The following is a 24,612-nucleotide window of genomic DNA, read 5'->3' as shown; positions in this document are numbered from 1 at the left end:
ACACAGAGGTAACACATTGCCATCTAGTGGAAAGAAGAGGACAGTTCTCCACTGTATTTTCCAGAGGGACAGGTGTCAACCAGAATCCACGGTCAACAGGCTGACGTCACATAGCAGTTTTTCTGTAAGGGATAATGTATAGTCCACCGGTAACGATTACTTGCCAAAACGATAAAAGACATTCCTGCAAAACACCCCATTTTCATTTAACTTGGTGCAAAGGTGTAGCATGGGCAAAGGAAGAACCCGTAACATTTTGGAGCGGATCTGACTCACAGGGATCCCCCACCAGTGATTAACAAGTTTAAAATTCCCCTTCCTTGCGAGATACCGCATACGGAGGTGTGCGATCTACTGCATGTTGGTAAAACGATCCTGTTAAAGAATCAACCTTCTGAGGTTAAGACACATGGACACTTGCTAAATATAACTGAAAACCAGTGTTTTTCCATTATCACGTCTATCAAACAGGCTTAATCTTTCCACTGCAAGCATAGAAACGCATCGCTATCAAAATTAAATTAACTTTGTATTATAAGTTCGTTGGAATTATTAATTTTGCACATTGCACATTGTTTTTTAGCAAATCCCACACGTTGGGAAAGACAATGGCGTAAAGAGAGAGTAAACAGGCGAAAGTAAGAGCAATACAAATAGAAGTATTATGTGTTTATTTATTACAATAAAAAACACTGTTCTCAACACACAGAAAACAACATACAGAACACTTGTCTACACTTCAATTATTTCAAACGACATCTTTAACTGCTCCAAAAACGGCAAAAACGGCAAAGATTCACTTAAAATTAAAGAGAACATGACTCTTGCTACGCATGTTTCAAAATTCAATAGAAAATGATTGTAGACCTTAATCTATGATATCACATCAGTCAACCAGTCAACATGCTAAGCAAACACTATCAAACCTCACACACTTGTGTATCAAAAGATTTATGAAGTAGGCTATTTTCTTTGTTTATTCCGATATTGTTTATTTATTTTGTCTTGTACATTCATTTCCCTCCTAAATTCAAGAATGTCCTTTGGCGTCTCTGGACATCAGCAATGACAAGATTGGCCTGGGCTCATCGCTTGTTTATATCCACTTCACTCACACGCTCAACACTGACTTCCTCAGGAGGTTTTTTCGACATTGCCTGTGTAAATGCAAACAACATTTTTTTATTTCCTTTGGATGGCTTATTTTGTGCATCAAGTAGACTCAAATGGTGAAGAAAACGATGGCAATTGTCAGAGGCCGTTTTAAAACACAATCTTTTACAGTGCATAACACATCTTTACCTGGAAGCCATCATCTTTCTCCAGAAGAGCTTTAATGCGTATGTGAGGTCTTGGAATTGGTGGGAACAGAATCCTAAACAAATATGATTTCATTAAGTAGGGCACTCCAAACAAAAGCACCACCAGATATCTCTTGCCAACAGCAGACAGATGTATAAAAACTGATGGTTCACCTTTCATGTCTGCAGTGAATTATGCAACTATTATCCAACTGTGTCTGACCATGATTAGCTCAGTGATGGTATCATATTGACCACATCCTCTCCTCTGCCAACTGCTCTGGTAGGGGAATAATACCTCACCATACCTCTGGAGCTTGCAGAAAAGAAGCAGGAAGACCAAGAGGATCATGGGTAGTCCAAGGGCTATGACCAGAATCATCCAAGCACTGTATTCAGGTTGAGGCTCCACAGCCGGCCCCACCACTAGATAGACATAAGCATACTGAGATAAGTATACTGAGAAGTAGAACAATCATATTTGAGGTCATTCACAAGTGTGAGGCTTGTGTGTGAACCTTATCTTAGGCACTAGCCTGCTATTATTCCATTTCCAAACACAAGCTACATGTCTGGTGGCTGGACTGAAGCACATGCTGCTCTGAATGCAACAGATTGTTACACGAAAACCAATTCTGCTAATAGTATTAAGCAACTGTCTGATCGTAATCAAGACTTCTCAGGAAAACCCCTAACAGTTTCACAAAGTGTGACAACTTTCATGAATTCACCAAATTGACCTTATCTCTGTGACGTCTGTTAATGTTCTAAATAATAATTTTTCTGCATTCTAACGCATGAAAACACAATCTCACAGTTGATATAGATGATGTCGTAGTGAGTCACAAACAATATCACAAAATACCAGGATGGTGAAAATGTTCCAAACCATAACCTTAACACTTTACAGAATTATAGTTTCAGGAACATTTGATTTGATTAATCAGTTAGGTATGGTTAGAATATATATATATACGGATCAGTAACTATTTAACAGACTTTCAACAGTATTTATACACACTTCTTATGTAAAAATCTATATTTTTAATGTTACATAGCAAGCAACAACTGGAAGCCTTTGTTCCTGTCTGTTCAGTAAGTATTTACTCTCTCACCTATTGGTTCACTCCAATCACTCCAGGTATTCTTCCATGAACAATCTTCGTCCCAGGTCACTCTCATCTGTACTATGTATTTTCTGCTCCGATCAGTGTTTTCCTCAGAGTAGTTCAACCAGCCAATAATGTTTTTAACCTACATAAATATAAACATATGTGACCCGCTGTTAGACTGTTGTGAGACAGGTTAGTTTTACCCTACTGATGATGTGTTGTTGCAATGGTAATTCTGCTCAGTACGAGAGGGACCGCAGGTTCAGACATGTAAACACATCATATATAAATATCAATTAATACAACATACCAACAGTTAGGATCAGTCACACTCCTTACATGCCCATCGCTCACTGTTTGCTTGCTTACTGACTGCTTTCACAGTCCTGGACTGGATTTTTCTACAAGTATATACATACTTACTTCATCATTTATCTTGATCTCATAGAGGAAGCATTTATCGTTGCTGGTTTTTACTCGGGATACAGGCTTTTCCCAGTGGATATCCAAGCTCTGATGTCCAAGTTTGTCTTTGAAAGAGGACTTTATAATCTTTGGAGAATCCAGCTTTTCTATGAAAAGCATTTTATTATGCTGTCATTAAACACATTTTTAGTTATAGATTAATATTATTATTATTATTTTGATATGACTGAATATGAATGATGTGTATTAGCTATGTGTATTATTATGCACTTGCTGTAACTATACTGTAAGTGAAACTGTCTATTCTTACCCTTTAAACTATCTTTCAGACATATAATTGGTTCAGTTAAGATATTAAAAACACGTCTCACCAATCCACCGTGTGTCAAAATATTCAGTGTGAATATACCAGAATCCACTGACAGTCACATTGACCCGTATAAATATTTTAGAAAGGTATTGATGTTCAGTAGTCGTTCCCTGACATCCTGTGAAGTTTCCTAGTTGATGCATGATACAGTTCCAGGACATCGGGACATTATCGTCATTGCAAAGCCTAGAAAAGCATGCAATAGAATATTTGGTAATAGGAAAATAAAGTGATTTTAAGAAGAAAAATGAAAACAACTACATCACAAGACAATAATAAATGTCTTTGCAGTGACAACAAGTCCTTGAGGCCGTCCAGTTCCATAACCATGAGAAATATCAGGCTCTTACAGACCAGCGAAGGAATACTGAGCAGCAGCAGGGAAGTTAGTTGTGTCCCAGCTGCACTTCAGTTCATTCTGAGAGTTTAGCAAACAAGAGATGTTCAGAATGCCATGAGGATCACCTGAAGGAAAATTAAAGAGAAAAAATGGAGCGCAATAAAACAAACAGGAACCACAACTCATTGGTACTCTTTAAAAGTTTAAAATCTCTAAATACAACCAGTGAACAATGATGAACTGATGAACAATCAGTTGCTTTCAATGTTTATGAAATTCTGCATGGCTATGTAAGAGGGAGCAAGAACAGATGACTATTCATTTAAGTGAAAACAAAGTGTGAAGAGCAACCTACTGTCAGGCAGGTAAAGACCACAGTATAAGGACTCCTCTGACTCCTCTGGTTCTGCCTTGTTCTGCCCTCCTATGGTTCTGACATGCTCCATCTGTCCACTGCTGTTCCTCACAAATAAACTGACTCCAATCTGAAACACAAATGGAGATCGCTCACTCAGTTTAAGAGAATGGTCATCTCTTTTGACACTAAATATTTTGAGGCCGAAGTCGTTTTTACTGTACCTCTTGCTCGTAGTCGTCAAGGTCCTTGTTTTCACACTGTTCTTCAAAATTTTGCAGAGCCTTGTAAACCTCATTCAAAGGCAGGCTTGGAGAAGATTTACATTTGCCTGTAAATAGTACAGTTATTACTCATATTAAAGGAAATGGATGCACGGATGACTCATGGTTATTGACCTTTAGTTAGAATTCTATTAATATTTACTCTAAGTATTATAAGTTACAAGTATCATGCAGTTTGTAAAGGGCTCCTCATGCTCATTGATTTTACTGATCCCTAGAGGAAAATGCCATAACCTCTTCAAAACGCCCATTATGTGCTCAAAAGGGTTTGACAGTCTTTTCTATTTGAATACCGACAAACTGCTAAAAAACTGAGATAGAAACTGCTATAAAGCAAAATGGATTTAAAAAGGCGATCTGTCCAAAACCCTCCTTCAGAAGATTGTAAGTGAAATACTTTGCAAGATTGCCAAGGAAACTTCTATTTTTCTGAGAGGTGAGTTCTTTACCGACCTGCCTCTGGGTCTGCTGCCTGGGTGAACATGGTGCCCCACTGTATCCCCAGCAGGAGGGACCAGAACTGGAGCATGTCTGAACTGAGAGACACTAATTTGTCCTCGACCCAGAACCTTTCTGTCCGAAGTTACCTGGACAAAAGCACTGCATGGTTAACATGGATATTACTGCCATCTCCAAAAAATATCTCTGAACACTGGTTTCTCTTATAAACATCACTTTAAGTCAAACACTCTAGAGATATTTTGTGTGAAAGGAGTGACCTGAATGTCACTTGAACTACAACAGAGTACTATAGCAATGACATTCAAAAATGACATTCAGTACAAGGCAGTAATAGTCACACCTCAGTCTTGAAACTGAATATAAATTTTATAGGTGCTGAAATATATACAAGGATTTGCCTTAAATAATTCAGTATACCCTTTCAGACATTGGGTGATAAACTCAAAACTCTTCAGTCAGGAATGCAGCTATGTTCCCAGCCATTAGCGCTTCATAGTCCCTCATCTATGTCATTAAAGCATAACTCTGAAAACTGCTTACCTTTGGGATATGCCGAGGCTTAGTGCTGTCCTGATGAGATGACAGCAATAGTTGAGTTCAACGCAGTTGTGACGACAGATATGAGGAGGTGGTGAAAAACTTGTTTTTTAACAGGCAGGAAACCACACACGTCCCCCCAGTTACGTGTGCGGGGTGATGTTATTAGAGAAGGTGCTACCAGTCTGCAGGTGGAAGATCTGCAAAGCTTTTTTTTTTTGCTGAAAAAAGGGGGCGAGGTGTTGAAAGATATAAAAACCCAAGACAGGGTGTGAAGGGTGGTATTTTCACCTAAGTATGTTAAACATGGAACAATGTCAACTTCTGGAAAAACAGGCATACAATGACCTCTTAGTGTAGAGCATTTATGTCAATAATTTCCATTTCATATACAATTATATAAAATGTCAACTCTCTAATTAAGGTACCCTCATATTCATTTTCAAAGCGAATCATAGCATTTTCAGATACTGAGATCTACAACACATATGACTCAATGACTAAATGTATTGTAACCATAACTAAATTCCACTATCATGGAGGGACCTCATGGTAACAAAAATGTGAAGGCCATACAGGGATGTCTAAGTGATTACACCATGATCCAGCTTTTAGTACTTTATTTAGGAATCATCTCTTTGTGTAGTTCATCCCTGATGCACTGTTGACTGTGTGTTGAGGGAAGAAACAGATCCATTTTAAAGGTATAGTCCACAATTTCTTTTCGGTTTCAGGAAAGATTGTTCCTGTTTGAGCTAAACAGACTTTGGTGATAATATGACACAGGTTTCATGTAATCAAAGTTTATTTTAACAAATTTTAATTCTTACATTAACTTAGCTGAATTACAACAGTAACCCTTGGAAAAGCAAATAAAATGAATAAGGATTATCTTCACAGTATAAGATATGCATTGTTGAAAGTTGATTCTACAGTTAATTAGTAATTTGCTGATGGTTCGGTAAACTTGTGTTGTACTTGGCACTTTCTAAGAAAACAAAGCCTTCTGGCTGAGACGATGACTGATTTCTACTGGTTTGTGAAACAGGGCTAAGTTGGGTTGGTATCAAAAACTATGTGTAGGTCTACTTTACAACCCGAAAAAAAGTAAACCGCAGAGGTGACTAATGCTTCAGTTCCTATATACAGTGACGAAGTTGTGGTTGAACAAATCTCAAAGCCACTACACCACGTCACATAATTAGTCACATTTACAGCGTAACAACAATGGGATTGTTTGACCAATCTTCATGGGGAAAATGTCACAAGACATGCCAACAGAACTGTTTCCAAAGGGGGTAAAAATCCATCAGAGTTATGGTGCAAATCAGAAAGAAAAATAAAGATATTTGACAGCATGATTTTGGCAGACCATTGCAATATCTTTCCCACTGAAATCAAAAGTGCATGACAATTTAGGCTGGAAAAAGTTGAATCATAATGTTTTTCATATAGCCAGAATACAAAATGTATGCACTACTGCAAAATTCACTTGTGTTCATTTTTCTTTCCACACCACCCAAATCAGTAGAAATTAATTTCTGAATAAGATAGAGAAGCACAGCAAAATAGACATCTGAGAAAAAAAAAAAAAAACACATTACTCTTTTCAAAAAGACGCATCATTTCATATACATCACTTTCTCAACAGCATTGTGGACTATACCAATGGAAATCTTTACAATAACCACAGACATAAGAAAGTCCAGAAAATTTCAACAAAAAAATATTAATAAAGAATTACTGACATTTTAATAGATTTGGCGCATCTGAAGAACCTATGTGCTTTCAATTACAGGAAAAAACATAGTCTAAACCAATTGTTGGTATGGTTGGGGTTGGTTTTGGTTTGAACTTTGACCCAAACGCACTGTAGAGGATTATGGACTCGGATCACTCAGACAGTGCTCAGTGATGCTAAAGGGGGCAGGTGTAGCCCAACGACAGAGAACTACTCTTCATCAAATAAATAGAATATCTCTTCCATAATTAAATCATGAGTGTGATAATGGTGGCATATCTGTAAAATGTACAGATTATAAATCAGCCTGCAAATTGTATTGGTTATGGACTGATCTGTAAAATTATTGTAAAAATATATATTTATAGCTGAAAAAAAGTTGGTTGTCTTATAAGTAGATTACATATATTAATAATGCTATTAACAACACATGGCAACAAAGGGTTAATGTCCTTCATTATATATCAGAATTCACTGTTTGAGACATTTATGTTAAGCTAAATGTAAGACGAGGCTGCTGAGAATATTTAATAGTTGGATTGGTACGGTTGGATGGCAAATGATTACCTACAATATCATCATGTCACCAAATTGCTGTCAAATGTGTCATTCATATTATATACAGTGGCAAACAAGAAATTGAAGCCTCTAACTATGCTAATTGATTAAGGTGTTGGTTTTTATTTATTTTCATAGCTCAGGCATCAACATCCTACTTAAATCAGGATCATTTAGATTTAAAAGCAAAACTGCTTTCTTCATCTCTCCCCTCTGAAGTGTCCTAAAATCCAACTCCTACTAGGGGGGGAATACTAATAATAATAATAATAATAATAATAGAAAATTACCCAATTAATGTTGCTTTAGTTCACATCATCATTTATGCCATCCCTCCTAAAACAACTTCATAATGCTACAGCACAGGGACCTTTACACACCATTACATCTAATCTCAATGTTACCAACCTTAGTCCAAAGCCAAAACCTAAATCCTATCAATGAAAAAAATTAAGACACTATATTTAAGTAATTCAGAAGAATGACATTTTTCATTAAGCAGTCAAGTGATTGCACCAGCAGTGTTCTCTGATGCCATCTCAGCTCACAGGTGTGTCTTTATTGGCCGTAATTCCAGTGCTGTCTACTTCTTCTCTTTCTTCTTGTCCTTCACCAGGAAATAAACAAAACAAAAATCAATAAATAAATTCAACCAAATCAATATATTTACATGTAAAATAATAAATTGATAAATTAACAAATACATTAAATCACCTCTTATATTCCTCTATAATATCATACCAATACCCCATACCTTCTCATTCATTGCCAGAATGACCAAGAGCTTCCTGAAGATGGTCACAAAGTCCAGAAACAGATCCACGCAGTGCCTGATGACAACAAACATTTCATATCAACAACAAGAGTATCATCAGTAGGAATTTAAGGCAGCATGAGATGTCTGCATGTATTTAATATGTTATACTGTATGTACTGAGCCCAGACGAGCCACAATGACCCCCCCCCCCCCCCCTCCCTCCCTCCCCCCCTCTCCTCCCTCCAAGAGAGGTATTAAATAGGTCACACACCAGATGTAATCCTTGTCTCCCATCTCAGCTTTCTCGATGATGAGTTGAGTGTCGAAAAGCACAAATCCACACATGATGGCCAGACCAAGGTACACATGGGCCTAGGTAGAGGAAAACATTATTAGAAAAAAAGAGTATGCTTTGAAGGCAAGATTCAAACCGGCCTGTGCACAGAAACATTCAGATGATACCACCTATCAGTAAATGGAAAATGTTTTGATTTAATCTCTTAAAGGAGTATTGAGCACAGACTGGCTTTGCGTGTCACCACACTAACATTTCAAAATGACGCAAACGTGTTAGATAAGAGTGCTGTATAGACTGGAAAGTCCCCAAACCAGGGACATGAACACAGATAATGTTACTTCCTGTGTAAACCCTTCTGTGCAAACAGAATAGTAATAACCAGTAATACTATGCTGTACTTATCAGTAATAACCAGTAATACTTTGCTGTACCATCCCAAGGCCTCTTCCATCAGTTCATGTTTAATTGCAAACATAACTTTTTTAATATGTGAAAGGACCGAATGCCAACCAAGTCAAATGTCACAACCAGTTTGAATCAATTTCAGTTTTTTTTTTTTATCTCTGAACATGTTGGAGTTTTTTTTATCTCTGAATTGATGCATTCGAAAATATAAGAGACATTGTCACCAGCGCATCGTGTTAAATCAAAACGACCAGGATCTAGACATCTAGTTCAACGAACAAAGTCAGCTGTTATGAAGGCAGACCGCTTTGCTTTGTGTCAGTGGCAGCAGAAATGGTGAGAGAGGTGTGAAGGTCTCCTACCTTGAAAAGCATAACAGAGCCGAAGAACATGTTGAGGAAAGATACCAACAGAAGAATGGACAGGCCAGACATCAGAGAGCCTGTATGAGGAAAGAGCAGAGGTGTAAAACATATAGCTACCAGTAAAAGCAGCAAAGGAGCTGATCTGATACTTACACAACACTGTGAATTTGCATCAGATTGTGTATATACAGCCGCGGAAAAAATTAAGAGACCACTTCAAAATTATCAGTTTCTCTGGTTTTACTATTTATTGGTATGTGTTAAAGTAAAATGTGCATTTTAGTTTTATTCTATAACCTACTGGCAACATTCCTACCAAAATTTAAAATACAAATATTGTCATTTAGATCATTTATTTGCAGAAAAATGACAATTGGTCAAAATAGCAAAAAAGATGCAGTGTCTTCTGATCTCGAATAATGCAAAGAAAACAAGCTCATATTCATTTTTAAACTACACAATACTAATGCTTTAACTTAGGAAGAGTTCAGAAATCAATATTTGGTGGAATAACCTTGATTTAAAATCACAACTTTCATGTGTCTTGGCATGCTCTCCACCAGTCTTTCACATTGCCGTTGGGTGACTTTATGCTACTCCTGGCGCAAGAATTCAAGCAGCTCGGCTTCTTTTCATGGCTTGTGACCATCCATCTTCCTCTTGATCACATTTCAGAGGTTTTTTATGGGATTCAGGTCTCGAAATTGGGCTGGCCATGACAGGGTCCTGATCTGGTGGTACTCCATCCACACCTTTACTGGCCTGGCTGTGTGGCATGGAGCATTGCCCTGCTGGAAAAAACACTAGATTGAACCAAAGCGGACTGGAGGGTCTTCTAGTTCGTCTTCTCTGATGAGTCCAATTTCACAGTAGGTGCAAGACTCTGTGGCTTGTAGGCCTCTCCAGGTCTCCGTCTAACCATCAGACGACCATGTGTTGGGCAAAGCTGAAAATTGGACTCATCAGAGAAGAAGAACTAGAAGACCCTCCAGTCCGCTTTGGTTCAATCCTTATGGTCTTTTACAAACCTCAGCCAGGCAAAGTACAACGTTGTCCCGGAAGAAAAACTTGCTTCCTTTTGCTCTGACAATGTTCCCCAACTCTGAGAAGTGTTTTTTCCAGCAGGGCAATGCTCCATGCCACACAGCCAGGCCAGTAAAGGTGTGGATGCAGTACCACCAGATCAGGACCCTGTCATGGCCAGCCCAATTTCGATACCTGAATCCCATAAAAAAAAAACTCTGAAATGTGATCAAGAGGCAGATGGATGGTCACAAGCCATGAAAAGAAGCCGAGCTGCTTGAATTCTTGCGCCAGGAGTAGCATAAAGTCACCCAACGGCAATGTGAAAGACTGGTGGAGAGCATGCCAAGACACATGAAAGTTGTGATTTTAAATCAAGGTTATTCCACCAAATATTGATTTCTAAACTCTTCCTAAGTTAAAGCATTAGTCTTGTGTAGTTTAAAAATGAATATGAGCTTGTTTTCTTTGCATTATTCGAGATCTGAAGACACTGCATCTTTTTTGCTATTTCAGGGTTCCCACTCAAAGTCAAATATAAAATTCCATGATTTTCCATGACTTTCCAGGCCCAAAAACAGAATTTCCATGACCACTTCCGTAAAAAGAAATGTTAAAACGTTTTTAAAAGTGTGAAAACTGAAGATTATATTCACCCCTAGAGCTTTTCTTTGTCTAAACGAAGCTTTACACAACCAGATATGCCTGCAAGACTTCACTGGGCTCGAACGAAGACCTTGCATTCTAGAATGTTGCACATTTTATAGCGCGAAACCAAACCGTCCCTGGTGAAGTGTTGTAGGATCACGTATGAAACAAAGTTGTACACAAAAACTAAAAAGTAAAGCAACAAAATGCACACGAGTTTTGCTTCTACACAACTATTAAGAAAATTCCATGATATTCCAGGACTGTGCATGCAAAATGGTAAAATTCCATGACTTTCCAGGTCTGGAAAAACTTTTATGAAATTCCATGATATTCCAGAAATTCCATGACCCGTGGGAACCCTGCTATTTTGACCAATTGTCATTTTTCTGCAAATAAATGATCTAAATGACAATATTTTTATTTGAAATTTGGTAGGAATGTTGCCAGTAGGTTATAGAATAAAACAAAAATGTACATTTTACTTTAACACATACCAATAAATAGTAAAACCAGAGAAACTGATAATTTTGAAGTGGTCTCTTAATTTTTTTCCGCGGCTGTATATATAGTGTTTGTAGATACAGCATGGTTTTATCACTGTACAGACATGATGTCAGACTTTTTCCATTTCCACTTGGTGGTTTTAAGTAAACTATCTCCATTGTACTGGCGTTTTACATAAAAGCAACTGCAAAACTGTCAAGGGTGACATATGTGTGAGGTGACGTATGTGTTTGTTTACCTCCCAGGAACAGGTAGCTCCTGCGCTGAGCATAGAGGGCACTCAGGGTGAAGCAGACGAAGATGATAGAGGTGCCCAGGAAGGCGGTAACAATGATGCTACACAGAGAAAGAGAGAAACCATCAAAATTGCACTATTCCTTGTCTCAAAATGGACCCATCCCAAATCTACTCCCGTTGTGCTTTCCATTACGTTAGTGATACATCTGATGGAGAAGATGGAGTTCAGTATCGCCTCTATCCACTCTTAGAAAACATTGCCTCATTGGCTTCAGTTTGGGGGGGGGGGAAAGGCTAGGAATGAGGAGGGGAATCAGTCCTCAGTCTGTGTCCACGATGGACAGGAAGAACGTGGCTATTCTACTTCTCCACCCATCATAAGTCTGAACACTGGCATGTCAACACAAAGACTTTCGATACTACACATGCCAATGCAGAAACACAAGACCAATGAAACAAATCGAGCCATTCTTTTCAGTGAGGTTGTAAAGTGGCACGTGACAGGTGGAACCTGAGCACATGGCCTCTGCTGACTTCCTCACGCATCATTAGTGAACTTTAGAGCCGACCAGACAGATAGATGGCAGATAAGCTTAAGTGGACTCTGGTCTGATTCTCTGCAGGAGGAGGGTGCAGTTGACACTGCCCTGAAGTTAACCCCAATGTATCACACAAGTTCATCAAGTTACCAGCGAAGTCATGATGCAACCAACAGAAGCGGAGTAGTTTCCTTCTACATTTGTGCTTATGAACACCAAACCTTGTAAAGGTGAGGGTGGGGGCTATGCACCAGTAACTATGTGTTAAGAAAAAGGAAGTTTCCTTTGTGGTTGATGCAGCAATCTGTCTTTATTCCTAGTTAAGAGCAGATAAGAAGCACGTAGAACATACACTGGATTCAGCAGTGCATATCTGAATGGAAACTAGCCTTTTGGCTATAATTTGGTCTCAATGTTCATAATGTTCATCTCAATGTTCATGAATGTACACTGTCCTCTTGATCAAATAAACAAATTGTATTGTATTGTAACAACAAGCATCTCCAACTCTAGCCATATACAGCGGGTGAAATAAGTTTTGAACACGCCGCCATTTTTCTGCAGTAAATATATTTCCAAAGGTGCTACTGACATGAAACTTTCACCGCATGTTGGTAACAACCCAAGTAATCCATACATACAAAGAAAAAAAAATACATTCAGAAATTAAGTAATGTGTATTAATGTGAAATAACACAGGAAAAAAGTATTGAAAACATGAAGAAAGGTAGGTGCAAAAAGGCATGGAAAGCCAAGAAAACAGCTGGAATCTTTCAGTAATTAGAAAGCAATCCAGCCCTTAGTCTGATGGCCTATAAAAAGGTGTCTCATTACCAAGATGTCAAACAAGAAGCATCTCATGATGGGTAAAAGCAAAGAGCTTTCTCAAGACCTTTGCAACCTTATTGTTGCCAAACATACTGATGGCATTGGTTACAGACGCATTTCTAAACTTCTGAATATTCCAGTGAGCCCTGTTGGGGCCATAATCCGGAAGTGGAAAGAACATCATTTCACCATAAGCTAGCCACGACCAGGTGCTCATCACAAGATTTATGACAGAGGAGTGAAAAGAGTTATCAGAAGAGTTGTCAAAGAGCCAAGGACCACTCGTGGAGAGCTTCAGTAAGACCGGAAATTTGCAGGTAGAGTTGTTTAAAAGAAAACAATAAGTAATGCACTCAACCGCCATGGCCTGTATGCACGCTCACCACAAAAGACTCCATTGCCGAAGAAAAAGCATGTCGAAGCTCGTTTAAAGTTCGCAGCACGAAATGTTGACAAGTCTGTGAAATACTGGGAGAATATAGTCTGGTCAGATGAAAGCAAAATTGAACTCTTTGGATGACATAATGCACACCATGTTTGTAGGAGACATGGCACTGCACATCATCCCATTCCCAACAGTGAAGTTTGGAGGTGGGAACATCATGGTGTGGGACTGCTTTTCAGCATACAGTACTGGCAAACGTCACACAATTGAAGCAAGGATGAATGGAGAAATGTACCGAGACATCCTTGATAAAAAATGTGCTGCCATCTACCAGGATGATGAAGATGAAACAAGGGTGGACATTTCAGCAAGACAATGAACAGCCAAGGACACTGTCAATTGGTTTCAGAGAAAGAAAATAAAGCTGCTAGAATGGCCCAGCCAATCACCTAACTTGAATCCATTTGAAAATCTATGGAAAGAACTGAAGATCAGAGTTCGTAGAAGAGGCCCACAGAACTTTCAAGATTTTTATATTATTCGACATAACTTAATTTCTGAACAAATTTGTTTTGGTTTCTTTGTATGTTTGGATTACCTTGGTTGTTACCAACATCTGGTGAACATTTCATGTCAATAACACCTTTGGAAATATATTTACTGAGAAAAATGGTGACGTGTTCTTATTTCACCCGCTGTATATACTGTTTACGACACCTCCTGACTTTAAATGTAAATGAGCTAGGCTTCTAATGCAGACAGGTATGGCATCCTTTTGTTGTTCTGTATGATAATCAGGTTTCTCTGACCCTGCTGCCTGAGATGGTTCTCAATGGCCTCCCCCCCATTCCGGTACTATGATTAGTTGCAGTCACGCACACCTCAGTTGGCTTCCTGTAACCCGGTGTCTGAGCAGTACCAGTGTGGGGACCTTTCCTTTGTTACAATGATAAAATTACCTTTTTTCGATATTATGCTGGACAACTTTTGGCATCGACACTTACCATGCCACAAACTGCATTTGGCTGTGGGTCTTTAATGTCTAGATAACAGCACATACATTGAGAGATTTAAGTTGGCCGAAGATCTTCGGAGTGTAACCGAGTTTGAATATTTTTACACTACTCTGACCTATGAGGTTGAGGTAAACAGCATTGAGGCAAACTAGAAAATGCTGCGCTTTTCAAGTTGAGTCAATTAAGAAATAAAAAAAAATCAGATAGGTGTGTACAGGTGTGTATTCACAACCAACAAGCTGGCCTCACACAATCCCATGGAATTTCACTCCACTCCTACCTTGGGTTAACGGTGAGTACATAATCCATAGCAGGACCCAGACCAATCCCTACAGAAGTGGGAAAGAAAGACAATATTTGAGACACAGGTTGAGCAGCTGCTAACCAGAACCCCTATGCACAACAAACTTGATGAAGAGGCAGGGGCAGGGGTCAGTCTCACCTGTGAAGAAGGCGAAGCCGGCCAGGATGGCCAGTCTTTTCTGCTCTGTCTGTGGAGTGTGCGGAGTTATGGCCAGCCAGCCAATCAAAGCCAGCGACCCCAGCATGGACAGGATGCCGGCCTATGGGAAACAAGATGAGTAAATTAACCACGTGGAAAGATACACTATATGGACAAAAGTATTCGGACACCTGAGTTGGTCCCTCTTTTACAGCTATAACGGCTTCCACCCTTCTTGAAAGGCTTTCCACAAGATTTTGGAGTGTTTACGTGGAAATTGGTGCCCATTTATTCTGTAGAGCATTAATGAGGTCAGGCACTGATGTTGGATGAGAAGTCCCTTCATCCCAAAGGTGCTCGATGGGGTTGAGATCAGGGCTTTGTACGGAGCAGTCAATTTCTTCCACATGGAACTAATCAAACCATGGCTTTATAGTCCTTGCTTTGTGCACTGGGGCACAGTCATGTTGGAATAGAGAAGGGCCTTCCCCAAACTGTTGCCACAAAGTTGGAAGCATAGCATTGTCCAAAATGTCTTGGTATGCTGAAGCATTAAGATTGCCCTTCACTAAAGATAAGGGACCTAGCGCAAACCCTGAAAAACGGTGAGGCACAGACAGGTGCTAAATATACCACTGATTGTTGATAAAAAAAAAAAAAAAAACAACAGAATCTTTGTGGTGCAAAACAGTCTAAAAATTGGGAACTTCACTGATGCTGGTTTTCTGTATTTCCACATCATATTTCAAAGAGCGTAGAGAGATGCAACAGATAAATGACACACGACTATATCGGTCACATAGGTCACATCTCCAGCAGAACCCAAGCCACCATAACTGCAGACCGCATTTACATATCACAGTTTTACAACAGTCCACACCGACGCTCAGTACAACTTAAGCCGGGACAGAAGTGGTCACAAGTTGTGTTTTCTTTTGTACCAGCAAGGAGCACTCATGTTAAGCCAGAAAGGTGCGCTGTAGGACGCGGCAATGACTTACAGCTAGATGATCCAGTGAGCACTGTGTCTTCTAATAAGTCACTCATTCTGTGAGACACTTCTAGTGAAGTTTAATTTGAAGATGAATAAATGCAACATGTTGTTTGGCTATTGTTGGTGATACAGCTGACACACACACGCACGCACACACGCACGCACACACGCACGCACGCACGCACGCACGCACGCAGGCACTCAAGGTTCAAACACAAACACTCACATATTCATTCAAGTAGTGTCCTTCACAATAGAAAATACACATGCCACTCATTGCTTGCACAAGACTGGCCTTAAGGTATTACCTTATGAGTCCCACTCCTTTGATTTTCACATTTCATCTACACCACAACTAGAATGGTACATAATTATGAATGTAAAGTTCCAAAAATATATATATTACATGTATATTTTATTTGCATTTATCTCGACTTTAACCCAACGTATTAAAAACAATTTGTTTGGGTTAAAATATGACTCCTCGCTGAGGTGTAATCTACAAGGGCCTGGTCCATAAAGTGAGGCCGTACCTGGAAGAACCTGGTGACGACGTGCACATAGGCTCCAGCTGACGCCACAAACATACACATGGCCAGGCAGGAGTAGACATTCTTCAGGTGCTGCTGTGTAGAGCGAGAGCTGGATTGAAAGAGAGCAAGAAATCAGAAGATACATAAAATTAGAAAAAGAAGGAAATATGAGGTCAAACACAGAGAGTGTAAGAAATTATAATCATAAAAAAGGAGGGATCAGCAGGGAGAGGGAAATAGGTGGTTTTATTATAACCCAGTGAACTATATTAGCTCGTATTTAAATTCTGTTCCAGTCAAAGCTGGTTTTTGGTTGAGGCTCTGACACTTATTTCCACTCTGCGAGACATAAATATGGCCAGGCCATGCAAACATAGAACCGGACAGAGCATGTTATTATTAGTCTGTGTCAACGAAGCCAGCCAGCAAAGCCTCCCCTGTTTATCTAACTATTTAAGAAATCCAGACAAAAAAATAACAAATAAGTAAAAGTCATCTCATCTATCTTTGTCTAACTTTCTCTATAGCCAGGTGCAAAGCAAGCAGACTCCATCACTATCCAGCATAGAAGTGATCCTTTTGGTAGGGTGGGGCTTACTTAACCACACAAAATTTGGTAAACAAATGAAATCTAAATGTATACCTGCCTTACTCTTCCTTGCAAGTTGTGTCATTTCGGCTGGTTGTGTATCTCTCAGTTTTTGTGACCTGACATGTAAGGTGCAGCTGGTGAATATGCTAAATGAATGAGCTGGAGACACGACTCGCGATTCCGTCTGTATCTGTGCATCTTTATGACCCTTCAATGCAGGAGCATAGGGATTCCCAGATGGCTCAAATGTTTGTTTGATTTACTAACATTACATGCCAGATGGAGATCTGAGGGTCAAAACTAGGCAGTGAAAGGCTGTGCCAAAACTTTTCCTGATGAGATTCACTAGAAAAAAAAACACTGTTCCAATACAGCTGAGACTGTCTTTTGTTACCATAACGAGTAACATTTACCTAAAGTTGCTATTGCTGCTTCCAGCGGTTAATCCACAAATGAATACTGGTGATACAGTAACTGTCATGCAGATCCCTGTGCTCTTATTCAGCGCATTTTACTTTCCAGTGGACCAAGGGTGGTCATAAAAGGTTTTGGTGCTGTGTTGACGTCACCGATGTTTGCGCAATGACCAATCGGTCAACCATACAGGCCACTAAAGAATGTATCTGTTAGGGCCTTCAGTATCACCAATGCATCCACCTCTAAGTAAATGACTGGACAAGAACATGTTACATTGACATGCTCATCTGTCTATCAGACCCCTCGATTGGTAATCAGTTGGTGTAATATGTTGACAGTGGTGAAGTCCATGGACATGGCACTGATGAAATGTAATCACACAAGGAGTGCAAATATTAGTTGATCGAGCTAGTCATGTGTAGCTGGTTCACTATGGGCTTAGATTTGTCTCAAAAATAACTGCAAATGCACAGAGGGTGATCTACAAATATGCCTTGAGTTGTACACGTGTTTTGCAATCCACAAATACAAATTTCCGATTTGTAACTTGTGTGTTGGTTTTTACAAATACATGTGTGTTTGTAAATATATAATTTTCCATTTGTAAAACAAAAAGACATTTGTTAAACTGAAAATTATGTTTGTGAAAAAAAAGGCATTTGTGACACTGAAAATTCTGTTTGTGAATCGTGGCTCAGCATTTGTGCATCCCCATTCACACGTTCGCATTTTTGAGACAAACCTTCCGCGCAAATCCACACAGATTCACAAACAGATAGCTCGTGATTCACAAGCACCATCCAGCAGATCGCACTGTGTTTCACTGATATACCGTAAATCCTCCAATTGTGACCGGGGCTTGTATTTACTGCACAGCGCACCGGCCTTTATTTGGGGCAGGCTTGTATTAGGGGCAGGCCTTTATTTCTTACTTATCTTCTGTTATAGAATTGTATTATTTAAATATTGGGCATAATTGCAGTACGCTAATATAATTAATTGCATGCGTTCAACACTTTCTGCACATCGCGTAGCGCTTTAGGTGCGGTGTCAACGTAAAAAATAAACATCGGAGTTATGGTCTCCACTGTCAGTCACAGAGGAAAAGATTTCCAAAGCCTTGATTTTAATCATTTTTCTAGACACTCTATTATGCTTATCGCCGACTGAAAACATGTATTCAACGAGCTGGTTTGATATCCAGCCTAACTTTCTACCTCCACCTGCTAGTCTTAGCATATCGCATTTGTCTCGGGTCAATGCCAAACTTCTTTGCTGCTTTTTCTCCTGAATGTTCTTCAGCAATCAGCATACACCGTCTCTTTGAATTTAATATCAAAGTTACGTAAGTCTATTACTGCTTTATGATCCCTTCTGGAAAAAGTAAACTAGCAAACTAAAACGTTAAAGATAAACCACAGTAGGCTATACGATACGTGCATTTAGGCTAAACAATAACGAATTCGCCTATTAGCCTAGTCCTACGTGGGGAATTTTTTTTTTTTTATTGCAAACAGCCCATGAAATTATCCAACAATATAATATAATATAATATTAAACATGAGGAGAACATGTATTTGTGAAATGCATTCAATTAATTGTGATGTCTACTTTGAGCCGACGGACTGATGCTGGTAGGCTACAGGCTACTTTATTTTACCCCTGGCTTGTATTCGGGGCCCGGCCTTTATTTGTCCGTATGGACCACGACCCCGGCTACTATCTGAAGCCCGGCTTCTAATTGAATCCCGGCCACAATTGGAGGATTTACGGTATATCAGTGAACAACAGTGCCATCTGCTGGATGGTGCTTGTGAATCACAAGCTATCTGTTTGTGAATCTGTGTGGATTTGCGCGGAAGGTTTGTCTCAAAAATGCGAACGTGTGAATGGGGATGCACAAATGCTGAGCCACGATTCACAAACAGAATTTTCAGTTTCACAAATGCCTTTTTTTTCACAAACATTATTTTCAGTTTAACAAATGTCTTTTTGTTTTACAAATGGAAAATTATATATTTACAAACACACATGTATTTGTAAAAACCAACACACAAGTTACAAATCGGAAATTTGTATTTGTGGATTGCAAAACACGTGTACAACTCAAGGCATATTTGTAGATCACCCTCTGTGCATTTGCAGTTATTTTTGAGACAAATCTATGCCCATAGTTCACTCCTCTTAGAAAGATGGCAAAGTCATTATTGAGTTTTTAAAGCAAAGTTAGGCTACATCCTCCGCCTTTTGAGGCAGATAACTGATCTCATCTGAAAAAAGTGCATGCTGTTCACTGTGACATTAAAAATGAACTAGTTTCGGAGGCATAATTAGTGCAACTAAGGGTCTAGACTTAAAATACTTATGACATGGTGGTTAATATACAAGGGGCCTTTTCCTAGTGAGAAAAAAGATAAGTGTAACATGTAAGTGTTATGATTTGATCACTGTTAATAACAAGATCACACTTACATTTGAGAGAGTTTGAAAAGGGCATCAAAGTTGATGCTGCGGTCAAACACATTCATCTTGGTATTCCTTCAGGGCAAGTTCACCCAAGTAGAAATGAAGGAGGCTGAAAAACATATTTACATTGGGAACAACATTATTTTTTTGTATACTGTTGTACAGGATCGCATGGCATATCCAGGAACCGGTTTAAGGCTTGAAAGCTATGGCTTGCTTTCGCCTGAGCTAACTTTCTTGCCCCACTTATCTTAAGGAGATCAAGCAGACTTAAGCAGATCAGACACTTGAACCTGGAAACGCACATTGGTAGTATCGGACGCGTGTTAATTCATCGCGTTTCGATAACATAAGTGCAACTGACAAGGGTTATGATTTCTGTGGAAAGCTGGACTGGTCCAGAAGGCCTGGGATAAAAATGCCATGGTCTCCCTCTCTAAGCTTAGCAGAAGCGACCGGATTTAGAAAGTTATCTAGCCGCAGCCTCTTAGTCGATCATTAAAAATGTAACATTGAGTTAGCTTAACACTTGAAACTATACTGAATTCATAGGCAATGGTAAAGAGTACAGTAAATATTCACCGATACTCTAAATAGGCCTGGGGGGAATTAATTGAGCAATTCACAAGCTAATGTTTGTACTAGCGTTGGCCACTCTGATCATTAACGTTACAGTCATTTGCTGAATTCGCTATCGCTGGGATCGTTACCTTTAAACATTGGTCAAGTATTGTTTACAAACTGACTAACTAATACATTAGTAAATTAACTAGCTAGGCAAGATTCGAAGTTTGCACGAACATTAGCCATCAGGTTCCGGGGGACGGTGGTATTACTGTCATCTATGATAAGTTAATACAAGCTTGCTCGGCAGAAGCAATTGTTTGCCAGTCGACAAGCTAAACATAAAAGCCTTCACATGCTAGCAACCACTAGGTTAAAACAAGACGCCATCACTGCCGTCAAGATTCTGTGTGGTATAAAGAACGTTATCGATACCTAAAAACGAAACCATAAACAGTTCCACCGTTCGCTTTGCAAGCTAACTAGCTAGCTAACATGTCATTGACTTAAAAGATGCATTGTCGAGCAAAACGCCTTTCTAGCAGATCCGGGGCGATTGAAGATTACCTTGCAAATTAAACTTAGACATTCACTTCTATTTTATGGTTAGGTTGGCTCGTTAACTATGGTTGTCAAGTCACGTTAGCTAACGGGTAGCAAGTGTTAGCAAGCTAGCAAAGGAATTCGTGATCCTCCCTTCTTCTAAATGTACGAGTCATGCCAACCAGGCAGAACAAATTGTAACCATTTACAGAACACTTAAGTTGTTCTTAAATAAAGTGCTTACAAAGAGTCTGGTTTTAGCTTGTGTCGATGATCACTTCCGCGGAAGAAAAGGCCTGTTCAACAAATCCACTTTCGACTGTTGCTCTCGTCTGTTGTTCTTCACCGTCTTCTGAGTTTGACACGTATGTTTAGAGTGTACGTGCTGACATCACTGTTGTGCACACGGTGAAACACACCCACAAAGTAGAGTGATGTAACAAAACGTAAGTCTCACCACATGTTGACAATTATTTCCATTTGTCAATTTGCATTGAAATTATGTATTTTACTTTTTGCCTTTAAATTCAACTCTTCAGGTTTCTAGCAATGATATGTTTTCATTCAAATTGTGTCGCTATCTGGTCTGTTGAAAGCTTATCAGGGGTATAAGGCCAGGCTTGACGTATATTAGGCTATTTAACTCTGGAAGAACATTTACAATAATCGTATATTTGTAGGCATTAAGTGAAGGCTTAACCAGAGGCATTATGGTAAACAAACTAGGCTATGATTGCAACTGATGGTTACTCTTATGCCATATCTAGACAAACAACTAATGCAGGCCTACAGTGAATTAGGCTATACTGTAGTCTATCTGGTCATCCTCCTTCTACAGGCCCAACGTCCTCTTGAAGCTATCGCAAGTTAGATTTTTATCTTCCCTTCCAAGTCGTGGATGATCAACATGTTCCGCTCTGTGCAAAACTTGTGTAAGCTGTATCAATGATCCCTGTCAAGTCTGAAGTTGATGGACAGCATGCCCTGCACTGCACATAGATAGATAGATAGATAGATAGATAGATAGATAGATAGATAGATAGATAGATAGATAGATAGATAGATAGATAGATAGATACACTTGTATTAATCCTGTGAGGGAAATTCAGTTGTCATAGCAGCAAGGAATCAAGTACATACAAAATGAATTAATACAAATTTGAATAAGAAAGAAAATAAATAGATAACATAGTGGGCTACAGCTCCACTGGCGTACAGTGCCCTCCACAATTATTGGCACCCTTAGTGAATGTGACCAAAACAGGCTATGAAAAAAATATATCTTTGCTGTTTATCCTCTTGGTCTTTCACTCAAAATATTCACAAAAATCTTACCTTTTTATTGAAGTAAAATTATTGAAAGAATTCGTTTTTTTGACAGTATAAAATATTTTTCTCCAAAACATGGGTGCCACAATGATTGCCCCCCTAGAAAATCTTATAATTAAAATCTAACTGAAGTATTTTTCCAGTCATGTTTTACATTTTTAAGTTCACCTGTTTGATTAGGAACTCTTAAGTGGTCAACCATGAATTCCTGCTTCACAGGGGTAAAAATATGAAGTGACACAGGCCAAATACCCTTGGTCATTCATCAAGATGGGAAAGACAAAAGAACAGTGTTGAAGTGCGACAAATGTTGAGCTGCTGAAACCCGGATAAAGGGATTAAAGAAAATATCTAAACAGTTGGAAATACCCATTTCCACAATCAGGGCAGTTGTTAAGAAGATTAAAGCGACCGGAGATGTATGGAATCAGCCTGGAAGAGGACCTGTCTGTAAATTGACCCCATGAGGAGGATGGTTCGACTGGCAAAATAATCTCCAAGGATCACAGCTGGAGAATTGCAGAGGTTAGTTGAGTCTTGGGGTCAGAAAGTTTCCAGAACTACAATCAGATGCCACCTATCACCACAAGTTGTTTTGGAGGGTTGCCAGAATAAAGCCTCTGCTGTCAATAAACAACAAACTAAAGTGCCTACAGTTTGCTAAATGTAAGTAAGACTTTTATTATAGAGTTATATGTTCAGTTGAGACCAAAATAAAGCTTTTTGGCAACAATCATCAAAGGTGGGTTTGGCGTTGACAGAAAGATAGCCATACAGAAAAGCACCTCATACCCACTGTAAAGTATGGTGGCGGATCTTTGATGTTGTGGGGCTGTTTTTCTTAGAAAGGCCCTCGGGATCTTGTAAGGATACATTATGGTATCATGGACTCCATCAGATACCAGCAGATATTAAATGAAAACCTAACAGCCCCCTCCAGGAAGCTTAAAATGGGCCGTGGTTGGACCTTCCAGCAGGACAATGATCCAAAGCACACCTCAAAATCAACACAAAAATGGTTCACCGACAGCAGAATAAAGTTTTCCATGGCCATCACAGTCCCCCGACCTAAACCCCATAGAAAAGCTGTGGGAAGAGCTGAAGCCGAATCTACAAGTGTTGACTGAAGGATCTGGAGAGAAACTGTATGTAGGAATGGTCTCAGATCCCGTGCCATGTGTTCACCAATCTCATCACGCATAGGAGAAAACTCAGAGCTGTTATCTTGGCAAAGGGAGGCTGCTCAAAACATTAGAGAACATGCTTGTGACAGGAACATCAAAGAAAATCACTTTTCTTACTAATGCACAGCTTTCAAACAACTGTGCAATCTTTTAATCAGTTACAAACTTAATGTGCATGCTTTCTTATATATTTTTGGTAAAATTGAAAACACTCAAGAAAAACTTAAGAGAGAATAAATGCAGGTAATATAAAGCTATGAATTTCCCCCAAAATCTTTAAAATAATTTAAATTCCCTTGAGTAATGGTGTATATATATAACTTGTGGCATATCTGTAACATAGCAATGACATAAATGGGCCAATCTACCGAATTCGTGTAATATGCAGTCCCTCAACAATAAAAACTATTTACAAAACAATTAGATATTTAGGTATAGATATTTAATTAGAAAATGTTATGGTCTATATAAACCCAATGCATTACATGAGATAGTGATAGCTAAATATATACAAAATCATCATTTATAGGGTACTTTCTATTGGGAAGTAGCTGTCCCCAACCCTGACATCTAAATTTCAATGCCTTTAAATAACACTTTTCAATTTTTTTAGATTTTTTTCAATGATTTTATTTCAAAGATCTTTATGATTGGGTTGAAACAGAACTTGGAATATTTAGATTTATTGTGGGTTTAATTTTTAAATCAATTTACTATACTCAAAAAATCATGTCCCTAGTTTTCATGTCACTACTGAAACACAAGAGTTTTAGTCCATTGGCTGAGCCTCTGTTTTAGCCACGACTCTGCATTTTTGACCATGCAGTGACACTGCATCTCTGTCCCTCATGGTTGAATGGTAAGTAGCTAAATTCCATAGTTTTTATATAAATGTGTTCCAAAGTCTGAAAATCGACGTGTAACCTTAAGAATTGTCACTACCGAAACGCATGTTTTCTTCAATTAAGTAAACCTTTTGGGGTTTCATGGAAAATCTTATGTTTGTATGTGTGTTCACCTCTTCAAAGATGTGTTTGCAAGCCGTGGGCTTGCT

At 39.0% G+C, this 24,612-nt stretch overlaps 2 protein-coding genes across 2 annotated transcripts; both read right to left on the bottom strand.

The window, feature by feature from the left end:
- Positions 1-1,085: 1,085 nt before the first annotated feature.
- LOC308371215 (uncharacterized protein) lies at positions 1,086-5,643 on the bottom strand (the record flags this gene model as incomplete). Its single annotated transcript, XM_080846061.1, has 11 exons — positions 1,086-1,157; positions 1,303-1,375; positions 1,610-1,727; positions 2,417-2,555; positions 2,837-2,985; positions 3,211-3,395; positions 3,560-3,674; positions 3,905-4,034; positions 4,129-4,235; positions 4,642-4,761; positions 5,616-5,643. 11 exons carry the CDS (start codon positions 5,641-5,643, stop codon positions 1,086-1,088), a joined length of 1,236 nt encoding a protein of 411 aa, XP_080702187.1.
- Positions 5,644-5,974: 331 nt separating this feature from the next.
- On the bottom strand, positions 5,975-21,406 carry tegt (testis enhanced gene transcript (BAX inhibitor 1)). Its single transcript, XM_080846828.1, has 10 exons — positions 21,290-21,406; positions 19,945-20,047; positions 16,464-16,572; positions 14,937-15,057; positions 14,775-14,823; positions 11,728-11,825; positions 9,309-9,388; positions 8,515-8,615; positions 8,241-8,316; positions 5,975-8,093 (listed from the first exon to the last, which is right to left on the bottom strand). Exons 2-10 carry the CDS (start codon positions 19,998-20,000, stop codon positions 8,070-8,072), a joined length of 714 nt encoding a protein of 237 aa, XP_080702954.1. The 5' UTR covers positions 20,001-20,047; positions 21,290-21,406; the 3' UTR covers positions 5,975-8,069.
- Between the last annotated feature and the right edge of the window lie 3,206 nt (positions 21,407-24,612).

This window comes from Sprattus sprattus (assembly GCF_963457725.1).
Source record: "Sprattus sprattus genome assembly, chromosome: 10".
NCBI classification, from domain to species: domain Eukaryota; kingdom Metazoa; phylum Chordata; class Actinopteri; order Clupeiformes; family Clupeidae; genus Sprattus; species Sprattus sprattus.
The sequence above is the reverse complement of the archived record's forward strand: the minus strand, read 5'-3'. Positions and strand labels throughout refer to the sequence as shown.